The sequence below is a fragment of the Lipophrys pholis genome (genome assembly GCF_963383615.2).
Source record: "Lipophrys pholis genome assembly, chromosome: 3".
NCBI lineage: Eukaryota > Metazoa > Chordata > Actinopteri > Blenniiformes > Blenniidae > Lipophrys > Lipophrys pholis.
Genome location: NC_137627.1, coordinates 15,956,173 through 15,969,836, shown reverse-complemented (window position 1 = coordinate 15,969,836; position 13,664 = coordinate 15,956,173). Strand labels below are relative to the sequence as shown.

General features: G+C 40.8%; 1 protein-coding gene across 4 annotated transcripts in view; it reads right to left on the bottom strand.

Moving 5' to 3' along the window:
* rsrc1 (arginine/serine-rich coiled-coil 1) overlaps positions 1–13,664 on the bottom strand; it is a 148,097-nt gene that overhangs the window by 114,898 nt on the left and 19,535 nt on the right. For all 4 annotated transcript variants that reach the window (XM_080460396.1, XM_080460398.1, XM_080460399.1 and 1 more), the window contains one exon: positions 3,077–3,295. In XM_080460396.1, coding sequence (XP_080316522.1) covers positions 3,077–3,295 — 219 coding nt within the window. The remainder of the gene's footprint in view (positions 1–3,076; positions 3,296–13,664) is intronic.

Sequence of the window (13,664 nt, the reverse complement as noted above, 5' to 3'; positions counted from 1 at the left end):
GTGTAGAAAGTGCTGTGACAGTTCGACAAAAGCAAAGTTTAAAAAATATTCTTCAATATACTGTACTGTTTTGTTTTTTTTCCCTCCCTCTTACAGCCATTGCTACAGTGATAAATTTCATCATCTGACTGCACTGTTGCATCAAGAATACATCTGAGGAACGGAGCTCATTTTCAGTCGGATCAAACGGTCATAAAATCCTAAATTGCCGTATGGCTATTACTGCATGTTTCTGTTGGTGAAACCAGTGAAACTCCTGCCTCAAAATATTTTCTCTCTGACAAGTTTATCGGCAGTCAAAGCTTTATATTAGTAGCTTTTCGGTCTTGCTTTAAAAAAAACAAACAGCCACTGATGAAATAGCTGAAATAACATCTGTATATATTCTAAAAATCAAAAGTTGATCTCTAATGTATGTGAGTATTTATCGTGTCAGTAAACGATGGAGTTATTTCAAACATGACAACAGAAACTGATTGGAAATCAACTCATCCAGCCTCACAATGTGTGGATGTGAAGGCTCACGTCCATCAATTATATCTTTTTTTATCCAAGTTAAATGGATAAAACGGGATCTATCGCGGGGGCTATAGGATCCCCTTCTAAATGAAGCACTTCTAAAAGATGGGAAGACTGCCTCTGTGCGAAGAGAGAACATCCCAATCCCACACAGAAAACAAACCTATACCATTCTACATAGTGTCCTTGTGGTGCATTAGTCATTATGATGACAAGAGTACAGTATCTTACTTCCAAAATCGGCTGAAGTTGAATGATGTGAGTTAAAACGTACAAGTGAAGATGTACTGAAAATATTAAGAAAGAAAGAAATATTTATTGATCCCGTATGGAAATCTACTTCTCTGCATTTAACTGATCTATTAGTTAATCTTAACTATACATGCCAGGAGTGGCAAGCTGCCAAGGGCCTTGCTCAAGGACACACAGTGGTGAACTGAGATCTGAACCAGCAAACCTCAGATCCCAAGTCTGCTTCTCTAACCTCCAGAACAACCACTGTTCACTAAAAAAAACAAACTTAAAACTAAGATTCAATCTATTTCATAACTTTTTGTACACAGGACTTTTGGGTCAATCAGGTATTTTTCTTGTCTATTATTAATTAAAACACAATTTTCAATAAAACCGTGCAAACTCTGAAAGATAGCTGCGCAGGAGTCATTTAAAAAGCCTACAATTCATTTAGATTAGTCAACTAATTCTTTCAGTTGACGATCTTTACACTATTAAACATGAATTAAAGTCCTCATATTCTACAACCCATAACTTAATTATTTAATGGATTTTCATTTATATGAAGGTAATCAATGAAGTGTTTTAATCTGCTCACTTAACAGTTCAATGCAAGCTCATTTCAAACCTGGAACAAAGCAGCATTTGGCATTTTGACCACATAACCACGAGTTAATTCTTTGGAATACGCTAATAAAATATTTAACGATTAGTTTCTCTTCTGTTGTACAGCTGAGTCCAGCACAGTTTACCAGTGAGACTCAACAGTCTTGAATTGATGCGGTACAACAGCTGGCCCGTGTCACTCTGGGGATCCATAGTTTGATTCACACATCTGTGCCATTCAATATGACAGACAACAATTGGGTAGCAGTCGCATTACAGTAGCCTCCGATCACATTAGAGAGTGGCGTGTTGGAAAGGGATTGAATGTGCTATTCTGGTAGAAGCAAAGAGAGGCCTCTAAGGTAGTTATATCTGTAACACAATGTACCATTCTTCAAGCCTCCACCACCCTGAACCTGTTCCATGTCTCTATAACAGACTCTGGAATGCAAAAAGTTGAAAGAGAAGATGTCCTTTGCCAACTTTTCTCCCTTTAATAACGTTGTCTCATTTATTGTGTTTTTCATTTTTTGGGAGAGACCACCAAAACATTGGAGGTGCATATGATCTTGTTAAGTTCCAGACTTATTGCAACTGGGTCCGGAGGGTGAAAGTGGAGTTAAAGGCATCAGACATCATCTAGTGACCAAAACATTGTTTCACAACTGAACCTGTACCACACTCCCAACCTTCATCTATTCTTGTATCGGCATGACATTTTCTCTTACAGCAGGGAATTGTATCACATTACAAGGTCCTTGAAGCACAATGCATGATAGCAAGAAGATATGGAGGAAGAAAGGAAATGATGGATTGATGAATGGAAGGATCGAGTGATGGATGGACAGCCGGAGACGCCGAGATTAAGCTCCATCTTTATGCCTGTATTAAACCCACCAACATATTGGGTTCCCCTGTGCAGGCAAACAGTTTAGATTGAGCTGGGCAAACCTGAGACTTGTTTGGATATCCCTACATCTGTTTATTCTCGGGACACAAAGAACAGAGCCCAGGGGTTGCAAGGTGTCCATTTCTGAGGTTGATGACTACAGAAAAAGCTCATTTGGGTCAGAAGTTAGACAATCTCAAGTCCAATCAGCAAACCAAGTCTTGAGACAGGTGGAAATTCACATCGACTTATTAGAAACACTGGATATTTTCAGGCATGTGTGCCATGAAGTGGTATAGAAAACGGGTGGGAGAGAATATTGACAACAATGTTGATTTAAAAAAAAAAAAAATTTAAATACATGCAGAACATAGAAATTGGTTTGTGTCACAGTAAAGAAACAATCAAACTTTATGAAACTACAAACACAACATGAGAACATTGTCCCAGTAGGGAAGCATGGTGGAGGGAGCATCATGATGTCCAACGACAACCTAAACCATGGCTGAGCTCAAGCAGGTCCACAAGGAAGAATGGTGCAAGTTCCCTTGTTTTGAACATTTTTACGCTCTGATCAGCAGATACTGGAAAACTTTTGCTGTAGTTACTTTTGCCAAAGAAGGTTCAACAAGTTATTAAACCCCGGACTCAGAAACTTTTTTTCAGCAGCTTCATGAATGACTGCTCACAGTAACTGTCTGTTATAAGGTCAGGCACGGTGTGTCTGACTGTACTTGGAACTTTAGAAGAAGATGCAGGCAAAAAGCAAGACAATTTCAAAGACTTGCTAGAATTTTCGAAGTGTATGATAGAAAATGCCCCGCTCACCCTTTTTTGTCAGCCTTGTCTTTGCTCTTGTCTTTCTCTCTGTCTTTGTCTTTTCCTCTGTCTCTGTCTTTGTCTTTGTCCTTCTCCCGTTCGCGGTCTCGGCCTTTGCGGCGGCTCCGGTCCCGGTCTCTGCTGTGGCTGTGGCTCTTTTTGCGGCTGTGGCTTCCTCTGTGGGTGCGACTGTCAGTACTGCGAGACCGCCGGTGCCGAGAGTGAGACCTAAAAGAGGTTGATACCACAGGTAATATTAGACAACTGATAATACTTGTTCTCCATTTGTTCTGAGAGTACAAATAATGACATGTATCTTGTTCTTGTGACAGACTGGCAATCTGTCCAGGGTATATTCTTCCCCTTGATCTTGGTGAGCCGGGATCGGCTCCACATTTATTCACCAGCACCTAACAGGTGCCGCGATTAGGATGAATTTACTTCACCTATCTGGCTGATTGGTACATTTGTAGCAGCAATGATAGAAAGCAGAAACGGGAATATTAGATGCAATGGATTCTGTTTCCCGTGACGAAAACGTGTCTTATTGTGCAGCAGTACATGTGATTCATTGCTTTTAAAGGAAGACAATAGCTCTTCAATGATGAGTTTCTCTAGGTATGAGACTATTCTAATAGTGTATTGTCAAATAGTCACACAAAAAAGCTAATGTCAGAGCGAAAGACTCGTCTAACTATTTGTTTTTACAGCAGTTTTATAGTTTGTCAATTTCTTTCTTTTTTTTTTTTGGGTTCACACATGAATCACACAACATTTACGAGGTATGGAGTCTCACAAAACAGTTTTTAAAACCATAACTGATGCAAACAGCTGGGATCAAAACCGAAAAAGAATGTCTACAGTGGACGAGATCAAACTATAAACCGACATTGTAATGACTTTGCATTATCACACAACCACAAAGTACAGATTCCAAATGTTAAAAGGCAAAATGATGACTGAACGCACTATTCGTTATTTACAGCCTTATACACCAGACCACACATGCACTCACACACACACACACACACACATAGAAATTGAGCCAATTAGAGACTGACTCAGAGGACGACCTGTCCTGGTATTGATCCTGACACTGGCCCTCTGGTCTCAATAAGATTTACAGTGGGAGATTTACTCTGTTAGCTGAGACACACAAGCACACCAGAGAAAGAAAACCGGATGTAACTTATCTAATAATGAGTTTGATGCAAACGACACAGATAAAACCTTTCATGACCGTTTACATGTCACTGCACATGCCTTGAATAACACACACATGCTCTGCAAGCGGGTGTGTGGGACTGACAAGCGCGAGAGAGCGAGACAATGGTGCGTGTGTGTGTGTGTGTGTGTGTGTGTGTGTGTGTGTGTGTGTGTGTGTGTGTGTGTGTGTGTGTGTGTGTGTGTGTGTGTGTGTGTGTGTGTGTGTGTGTGTGTGTGTGTGTGCGTCCTAGGGTAAAGACCATGATCTGAAACCCCCAGTAGAAATCGGCAGCTGAGTTGCCGTTATTTTCCATCATTTATCATTTTATTGATTTGTCTATAAAAACAGTCAAACCTGCTGTCCACGAGCTTTATTGCTTTCCCCCCTTTATTAGTTTGCAGTTTGGGACATCCAGAGCTGTCTCTCTGCCAACAGAAAACTAATCATTTTCTTCAGACGCCTGTCACCATCCTAACAGACAACACTCTGACAACTGTTGCAATCAATTAGGCCGGGGCGATCCTGATCACTGGAGAGTCGCTGCACTATGTCAGCCCTCGCTGAGAGAAAATCCCAGTGAAAAAAAAAACAAAAAAAACCACTATGTGCAGTGATTATGTTCTCAATATCACCAAAGAAAAATCTACAGTGAAACATATTTCACAGGTAAAGGTCAACAATGACTCACACCTTTAAAACAGCGGTGCATGACACACATATAAATCACTTTCAATGAAGAAAGTTGAATTCTGAACTCACTTCATATATTTCTAATAAAATCCTTTACGGTCAGGCCAAACCCAGGCTTATCCGCATACAGAAAGACTAGGTCTCCCACTACAGTGGGAATGTATTTCTTTAACTCTATCATATTAAAATTAGTAGTGTCAATTAAATGTAGGTAAATTATATTTCTAAGTTGTTAAAAAAAAAATAGATAATCAATTTGTGAAGAACTTTGCCATGGGCCAGTTAAAAATGGAGGACAGACCACAGATAGCCCATGGGCTTAAGTTTGAACACTCAACATGTATCTGCATTCTTAATTAGTTTACTGGCTATTTGGTTATTTTCACAATCTGCTGAGTTAGCGGGTTTGAAACAAAACACCTACAACCTCATAGTAAAAATCTTGTAGGTTTGTGTCTGGTCCAGTTTTGTTTGTAGCTGGCATGTTCTCACTGTGTGTGAGTTTTCTTCAGGTACTCAATTTCCTCCCACAGCCTAAAAATATAAATGTGAGGTTAATTGGTGATGCTGATAATGCCTATATATGTGATTGTGGGTGTGTGTGTGGCTGTCTATCCGTTTGTCTGGGATTGGCTCCAGTGCCACACGACACTGAGCTCGATGAAGGGGTACAGAGGATGGATGGTGTACAAAGTAGAAATTTCAATATTAGGAATTATGTTGAATTAATGTCCACAACATTTGGCTTTCTTCTCAACATTTCAGCACACACCATTTGTTAATCTTTGTTCTGAGTATATCACAGTAATGATTGTGTTATGAAACAAAAGGCCACTGAGCAATTTAAAAAAAATACATCAATATATACATAACGGTGTGTCTCAAGATTGTGTGATTGGGTGCACAGCAACTGATTAAAAACTACTGCAGAAAGTGCTATATAAAATGTAATACATGCACACACAGTAGATTGCTCAACCTGGGTATAGAGCAACAATATGCTGACAGGATAAACAGAAAGTTCAGGTTGATTCATCATGGTAATCCGTGAGTTCCAGTGAGTAACACTATCAGGACTTAAGTGATCACTGCAGACTTATCAAAGCCAGTCAATTTATCAGTCACTTTCTAATACTAGTGCAGCTAGTAGTGATGTTCCTGGCAAGTAATTCATATGACCAAAAAAAAAGAGAAAATCGATTTAATTAACGAGTAGAGTAGGGAAAAAAAAAAAAAAACGCTTGGAAAACAATCAAAATGTAGCGCAATACATAATAAGGTATTTTAAACTTTGTATTGACGGTTGTTTGATGTCAAAACAAAACAAAAACTACTTACTGCAGGTAATAATCTACATGTTTGCACCGAGCATCCCGAGCATTCCATTCACGCCGTCGGCCTTTAAAGGTTCAATTCATTGGAAGCAAATCATTTCCGTGATAACCAGTGGAACGAGCTCAGACGAAGTGGAATAAGACGTTAAACAATGTCCAACCGGCCCGAGGGAAGCTTGCTCGAATTGCTAGTGGCAGCAGCCGTTGTTCGATTCACGTCAATTCGATCTTTATTTTCCACTTCTATTTCGGACACGTTAGTCTACCAAGACGTCATCTCTTAGTTTAAAGTTTCCACTTAGACGTGCACTGCTATGTGGGGGAGGTTTGTTGTCTGATGACTCTGGAGCTCCAACTTGTGGCAGGTGTGTGATATTTCTAGTGCGGGGGGGGGGGGGGGGGGGGGGGGGGGGCGTTTAACCGTTTAACCAACTTGACCCAAGTCGTTATATGGGCCAAGGCAGTGCCTCTGGAGGATCTTTTGGCCAGGCAACACCAGTTTCATTCAGTTCTACAGAACAGACACTCCTGGAGTGATTACCAGAAATAACAATAATGACAGGTGATTCACAAGAAGACATTCGACGTAGCACAGTTCATAAAGTGTTTACCGTAGCTGTCACTCAGAAAGTCAGGGAATCGCTTCAAACGGGTAGAAGGACAAAAAATAAAAAATAAAAATAAACAAAAACATTGGCATTTTTTGGTGTATGGAGTCTCCAAGCAAGATAATCCATCAGTGGCCCAAACAGACCTTGGAATGGGTAAATCTATGGGCTGACAATGTCTGCGTATGTTTGTAATCAACAGTACATGAGGGGAGATACAACAGAGCTGCAGTGTTCCAAGCCCAAGTCCTATATTTACAGCCAAGCAAACTGTGGCCAGAAGCAGCAGATGCAATAAACACAGTTTCTGCCCACCCTCTCTCTGTTTCTGTCTCCCTTTCGCTCGTCTGATGGCAAAGAAAACAGCCCACTTCTGGGGTGTGCAGCAAATTAAATTTACTGTAGTTAATAGAGTGAGCCTATGCTGCTAAATGTCAATTTCCTGACCAAGTCCTTCCCCTTGGAGAATGATTAGCTAATTTGAGGCTGGGGATAAATGGGCTAATGCAGGACACACACAGATAAACAGCCACAGTTGGACCCCATTCCAAGCTCTTCCTCTGCTTTACATTTTATTGGCCTTATTATCTCCAGGGAAAATGGGTCCCCCTATGACCTAAACATATTTTCATTTCTAATAAAAGGCCCTTGCTGGTTGCCCCCACGTGCAACACACACACACACACACACATTGGCTGCCCCCTCACAGCCGCCTTCCTCCATTCCTTCCTCGTTTCATCGCCCAATCCATTAAATCCGAGCTTTGCAATTGGCCGGGACCATTTTCCCGGTGAATTATCAATAGAGTAATTATGCTCCATGTTGGGAGCTGGGCTGAAGCTTATCGCTGCTGACCCCCCAGTGCGCGCCAGGATATGATCCCTCACCGCAGCCCATTGGGGTAATTATGTGTTCAGGTGTGAAGCTGGATGGTGTGTTACCTTTATCTGTATTCTATTTCTGTTTTCATTGAAAATTGGACATTAATGGCAGCTACGTGATACCACTAGTGTCAGATACAGGTGAGCGTCTCCAATGGAATCTGACCCTAGTCAAATCATTATTCACCGTACACGGTGTAGGGACAGTGAGCGCACACACAGGCGCACACAAAAGAGGGCCAATCCTCCGCACTGTTCCTTTGCCTTATCTTGGACATATTGGAGACAGCAGTGACGGACATTCAGACGGTTTCTTCGATCTGCCAGTCACCGACCTCGCCTGGGAAGACAGAACAATGTTCAAGGCCAAATTGTATTTGCCCCAAAAGTATAACACACCAACACAACTGGTGGGAATGTAGCACATCTGCTCAATGCTGCCCCGAGCAGTGTGCCTGTCCATTAGGCCAGTGCAGCACAGCACTGATTAATGGCTATGTAACTTTAACCCTATCGTATTTCAGGAGACACCAGAAAGACTGACCTCAGTCTGACCAATAATACAGGCAAGCATTGACATGCAGTTGTTACTTGTAAAAAGGACGAAGGAAGAATGAAAATGATTGACCATCATGAATAATACCCAGTTTTGTATCTTACCATTATTGACCATGTCCAGTTACTGCAGCTACTGTAAATGTGCCCGTGTAGAAAAGTGAAGTACTGCAGCACCCCTCGACCACATCGACACTGCAGTCATATTTTGGTTTTTTTGTTCCATTTACATTAAATGCTTACAGGCAAATCGGAGTCCTGTATCATTATACCTCAGAATTAACTGAATTATCATTTGGAAATGATAGTTTTGTTGAGTCTACGTTGTGTGTACTGAAATGCATTTGTGAGTAAATCCTAGACTGAATAGACCGACTGCATTTATTTTAGTGTTATGGCAGTAGAATGTTAAGACACGCAACACTGTATACCTCTGCTTCCTGGTCATTGTTTAATCTCACTATAGACCGTCATAACAGTCTCTGAGTTATTGTGATTAGAACTCTACATAACAGATCCTGTATGTAATGACAGGATAGTAATATAAGGGTTAAACATTACAACCAATTACAAAAATGACAACGTTATTATAATGAAGAGAAATGCCTCAGAAATTTAAGAAGAATCATTAAACACATGTATGTTGCATAGAGAACGCATCTCAGCTATAAAGAAAGCAAAACAACTTAATAACAAGACATGAAGCTGAAGCTGCTGTTTGTACGCCTGGAAGGTCCTGAACAGAGCTTTTACAAACATCTGGTCTGAAATCTGGGATCATTTTCTAAAAACTAAAGCTTTCTGAAAAGCTGGTGCTTGTGTATCTTGGTGAGAGTTCCGTGGAGTCTAATCTGGATGTGTACGATTAATGCTACTAGTAACTGAGGAAAGTTAGTTAAATTTCTGTGAACTGACAACACAAATCGATGAACAACTAAATTAAATAATTTCTTGATGAATCAATCCACTGTCAGTCAGTCATTGCCCAAGCTTGAATCTGAGCCTTTATTAATAAGTTTCTTTCTGATAAATGGTTTTTAAGTTATAAATGATGGGGGAAAGAAACATTTAGGTCATGTTGGACTTTCCAACTACTGAGATAACATGGAAATATCATATCCTTCAAACATCCTTACTTCCTTGTTTTTAAGCATTAAGGAACATTTGGGAGTATAATTGTTTTGTTTTTCTTTTCATGTGTTCCAACAAGTTCCCAATATAGGATTAAGTGCTTTTGGTTTGGCTCGAGCAACAGTCCACCGCAAAATAATCTGTAATTTACCATCAGCGGGGGGAAAAAAAACAGAGGAGTAAAACATATTTTCATTCAAAAATCTGGAAACAAAGGGGAAAAAACAAAAATCGGAGGGAAGGAGATGAAAGGATCAGATTCGCTCATTTTATAAATTTTACTTTTACTCACAAAGCATAATGTGAACCAGTAAAAACAAACCTTGACTGAGATTGACACAAAGAAAATGAGATTTTAGGTTAAATACCCTAAAATGGGCTTTTTTTTAAAAATGCTAAACAACTTGTGAACAATATTTTGAAGCTGCCAAATTTTCTTTTGATGTGCTATTTATTCTTTGTACAATGAGTTTGACTGGATCAGATAGGCTTAGGAAAAGCGATAAGTGACAGTAAAACCTTACATTTGAGCACTCTCCATCCACACACACACACACACACACACACACACACACACACACACACACACACACACACACACACACACACACACACACACACACACACACACACACACACACACACACACACACACACACACAAACTACAAAAAAAAAAAGGCTGCCAGTCGACTTTTCCAAGCAATAGACAGATTGAAAAAGAAACGGGCCTATTGAAGGCAAGACGATCCATATTTGAAGAACTTCATTAATGCACTGTTCCCCGCCGAGTTATTTCCAGTGACAGAGCACACAGCAGCAGCTTCATGTTCAAGTTAAAAGTCACTTTTCTTTTTTCTGCCATTTCAATGCGTCTAAAAGCACCTTGAGTGAGCAATGTGCATTTCCTGCTGCCAAAAGACGTGGAAAACAGCTGTTCCTGCCTGACGCTGCCTGCTGAATGGAATGCAAATATGTTAACCATCCAGAATTTATTACTTTTGAGTGCTCTTCAAACGCAACGGCAGACACAAGTTTAATTTATGATATTCCTCTAATTATGAGAGCTGTTGAAATCATTTCCCAAGCTGCTTCCTCCTTCCAAGCAGCCACATTATCTGTTCCCTTGGTTCACAGCGCACACACACACACACACACACACACACACACACACACACACACACACACACACACACACACACACACACACACACACACACACACACACACACACACACACACACACACACACACACACACACACACACACACACACACACACACACACACACACATAAATTTACAGTACATACACACACTAAATAACACACAAGGAATCACTGCAAAGTAGCTGATTGTGAGCACAATTAACACAGCAAAGACAGAGCTTGAAAGATTCCCAGAAATGTTTTTTCTTCGTTCCCCTCTGCTTCATAAAAGCAATGTTTAGATTTGTCATAATCTTCAGTTTGCTTTTAATTTGGCAGTCGTCAACACAAACGTCTCCAATGCCCTGCTATGTTGTGAAGCTGAAATGAGACCCCATGCAGGCCACCCACTAACTGGGACCCCATACACACACACACACGCACACACACGCACGCACAGGGAAGATGTATTTTGCACACACAAGGTCAAGTCATTTAGCAGAGTTCAAAGGCCTTCAAAGGCGCCTCAGATCTATATGAACCTACAACGGCCAGCCGACGATGAGGGAAAAGATAACTTTCTGTAGAATGATATGGTTTCCATGTGCGTGCGATCGTGTGTCCGTGCGTGCGTGGCAGTTGCCACAGCGTTGGATGCGTGCGTGTTGATTACCCGACGTCCTCATTGGCACATATGCCCAGTGTCACTCAGTCGCCTCGCCGCAATCCTAAACTTGGCCGTCTGGTGCGTGCCTGCGACCTTTGACCGCTGTGCAGCCGCAGTTTGACATGACACCCATTAGCAGCTGGAACGGGGAGGAGGAAGAGGTGGAGGGTGCGTGGAGGGGGGTGCGAGCTTCGCCACTCAGTCCAGACACAAGGTCAAGTGGAGGTCACACTTAGACTAGGTGCTAACTTGCCAACTCGCTCACAGCCACTCACACAGCTGACCCCGCCCCCCACCACCACCACCACCAATCCATCCATCCATCATGCCACGGAACAATTAGTTACACCAAGTTAGGAGTGAGTTGTCGTGGTTGTCATTGCCTCGGTCTGTGTCGGGGTGTAAAGCAGGCGGCCCGGAAAAGCACAGGGCCACGAGCAGAGTAGACGGGTGGGGTGGGGGGTGGGGGGGGGCTTGACAATGGGTGAAGGACAGCAGGAGACTTTTAGGGGGAAGAAGAAAGAATAAGTTGAAGGGAAAAAAGGTTACGAAAGTTAGTGAGTGAAGAACAACCAGGGTTGAGGGGGAAAAAAAAGAGGCAAAATGAAAAAGAAAATTGGGTCTTATGGAGAAGACAGAGCAGACAGCCGAACTGCACATCAAGCTGGCTCCAATTAGCAGGTGTGCTCTCAGACGCTCGCTCTCCCTCTCGCTCTCTGGTCAGGGAAGATGTATTTTTCTGCCTTTTATACGCATGTATTTATGAAGTGGTGGGAGATCTGAGGGCCCTTAGCATAACAGCCTTTTATTGTTTAAATGTGGACTGCTCGGCCCCGTGTGCTTAAGTGATTTAGGAACCTCACAACTCTGGTATAAGAAAAATCATAAACGCTGAGACAAACCATGTGGGTGGACTGTAAAAGGCAGCGAGGAACGGGCCGACAAAAAGCAGACGCACATTCCACTACTAAAGGGAAACTACACTTAATTAAACACCCAAGACACAACTGGAATAGCGCCCTGTAAAAAACACAGAACTATTAGTTTCGCCTCTTCGGTGGAATAACATAAAGTTGTCTTCTGACAGAACAGAGGCTGGTCTCATAAAGAAGTTTTTAAAAATCATTTTTCACGGCGCGCTGTCAAGAGCGAACAAGGAGATGGAGAGAGAAAAATGAACGCAGACGGTGAGATCAAGAAATGAATAGAAAGAGAAAACACTCACACCCTGCGAGGGAAAAAGCCTCTCCCCTGTCACTTCACATCGTCTACACGTCCCGTGCACAGAATGAGGAAGCACAGAAGGTGGATTTTATCTTCTTTTACCAATCACTCCTGGAGAACGGGCTGATTTTCATATTCCAACATTGAATTTCTGATAGGAGCGAGTCAGACACAGTCCAGTTTGATCAACAATGACACGGAAATATACACAAAAACATAGAAAACCTTTTTCTGTGGTGATTTAATTTTAACATAGATTGCTTACATGCATCATAAAAAAAAAAAGAAAAACTATTGCAGCTTTTAAAATGCCTGTACTGACAGCTATTAGAATGACACCTAAGAAAGAAAACACAAGGAAGTTTTGTCGTGCTTGTTCTTTTTTGTTTTTTTCAATTTTGAGAATGAAGATTAAAGAGCTAAAAATTGGGACTTCAAGAATACCAGCAGCAACTTTTATAAACTAACACTTGTCAAATCCATCTTTCAAAAACAAGGATGATAATTATATTTATATATATGAATAATATTGAGAAGACTTTCTCTGCTTTATTTTTTTTTAATTGCAACTTCTCATCTAAACTAAATTCCTATAATCGACCTTTTTTTTTTTTAACTTTTTCTCAAGTATGTATTTATATATGCGTGTCTGAAAAGGACATATAAAATATTTAATTTAAGTTGATAACATCTATATTTTACAATACGTTATAGTATAGGAAGCAATTCCATAATAGTTGTTTTTTTGACTTTATATAAATATGTATTTCTGCAACTCTAATTTTATAAGCACTTTAATTCTTTTCATTTCTTTTGTGTTGCCTTTTCTTCTTTTTTTTTTCATAATACTGATGAGAAACCTTCCACAAAGTAATTTCTTTCTTCCTTGATATGGTGGAAAGCTGTTGCTCAGTGCCGATGGAGGCAAGGTTACTTCACTTCTTCTTATATTGTCTTTCCATTCTATGAAATGCTTGCACGTTTCTAAAACGCTGCAGAGAAATATTAATTCAAGTCAAAAAGTAATAAGACTGATTTATTGTGCGCAGTTGGAGGCACAAGCTAAATGATACCACATGTTACGGTGACAGAATAAATGTCATTTTTTTTTACACATCTGCAGTAGCACGTGAAGGCACACTTTGTTATCGCA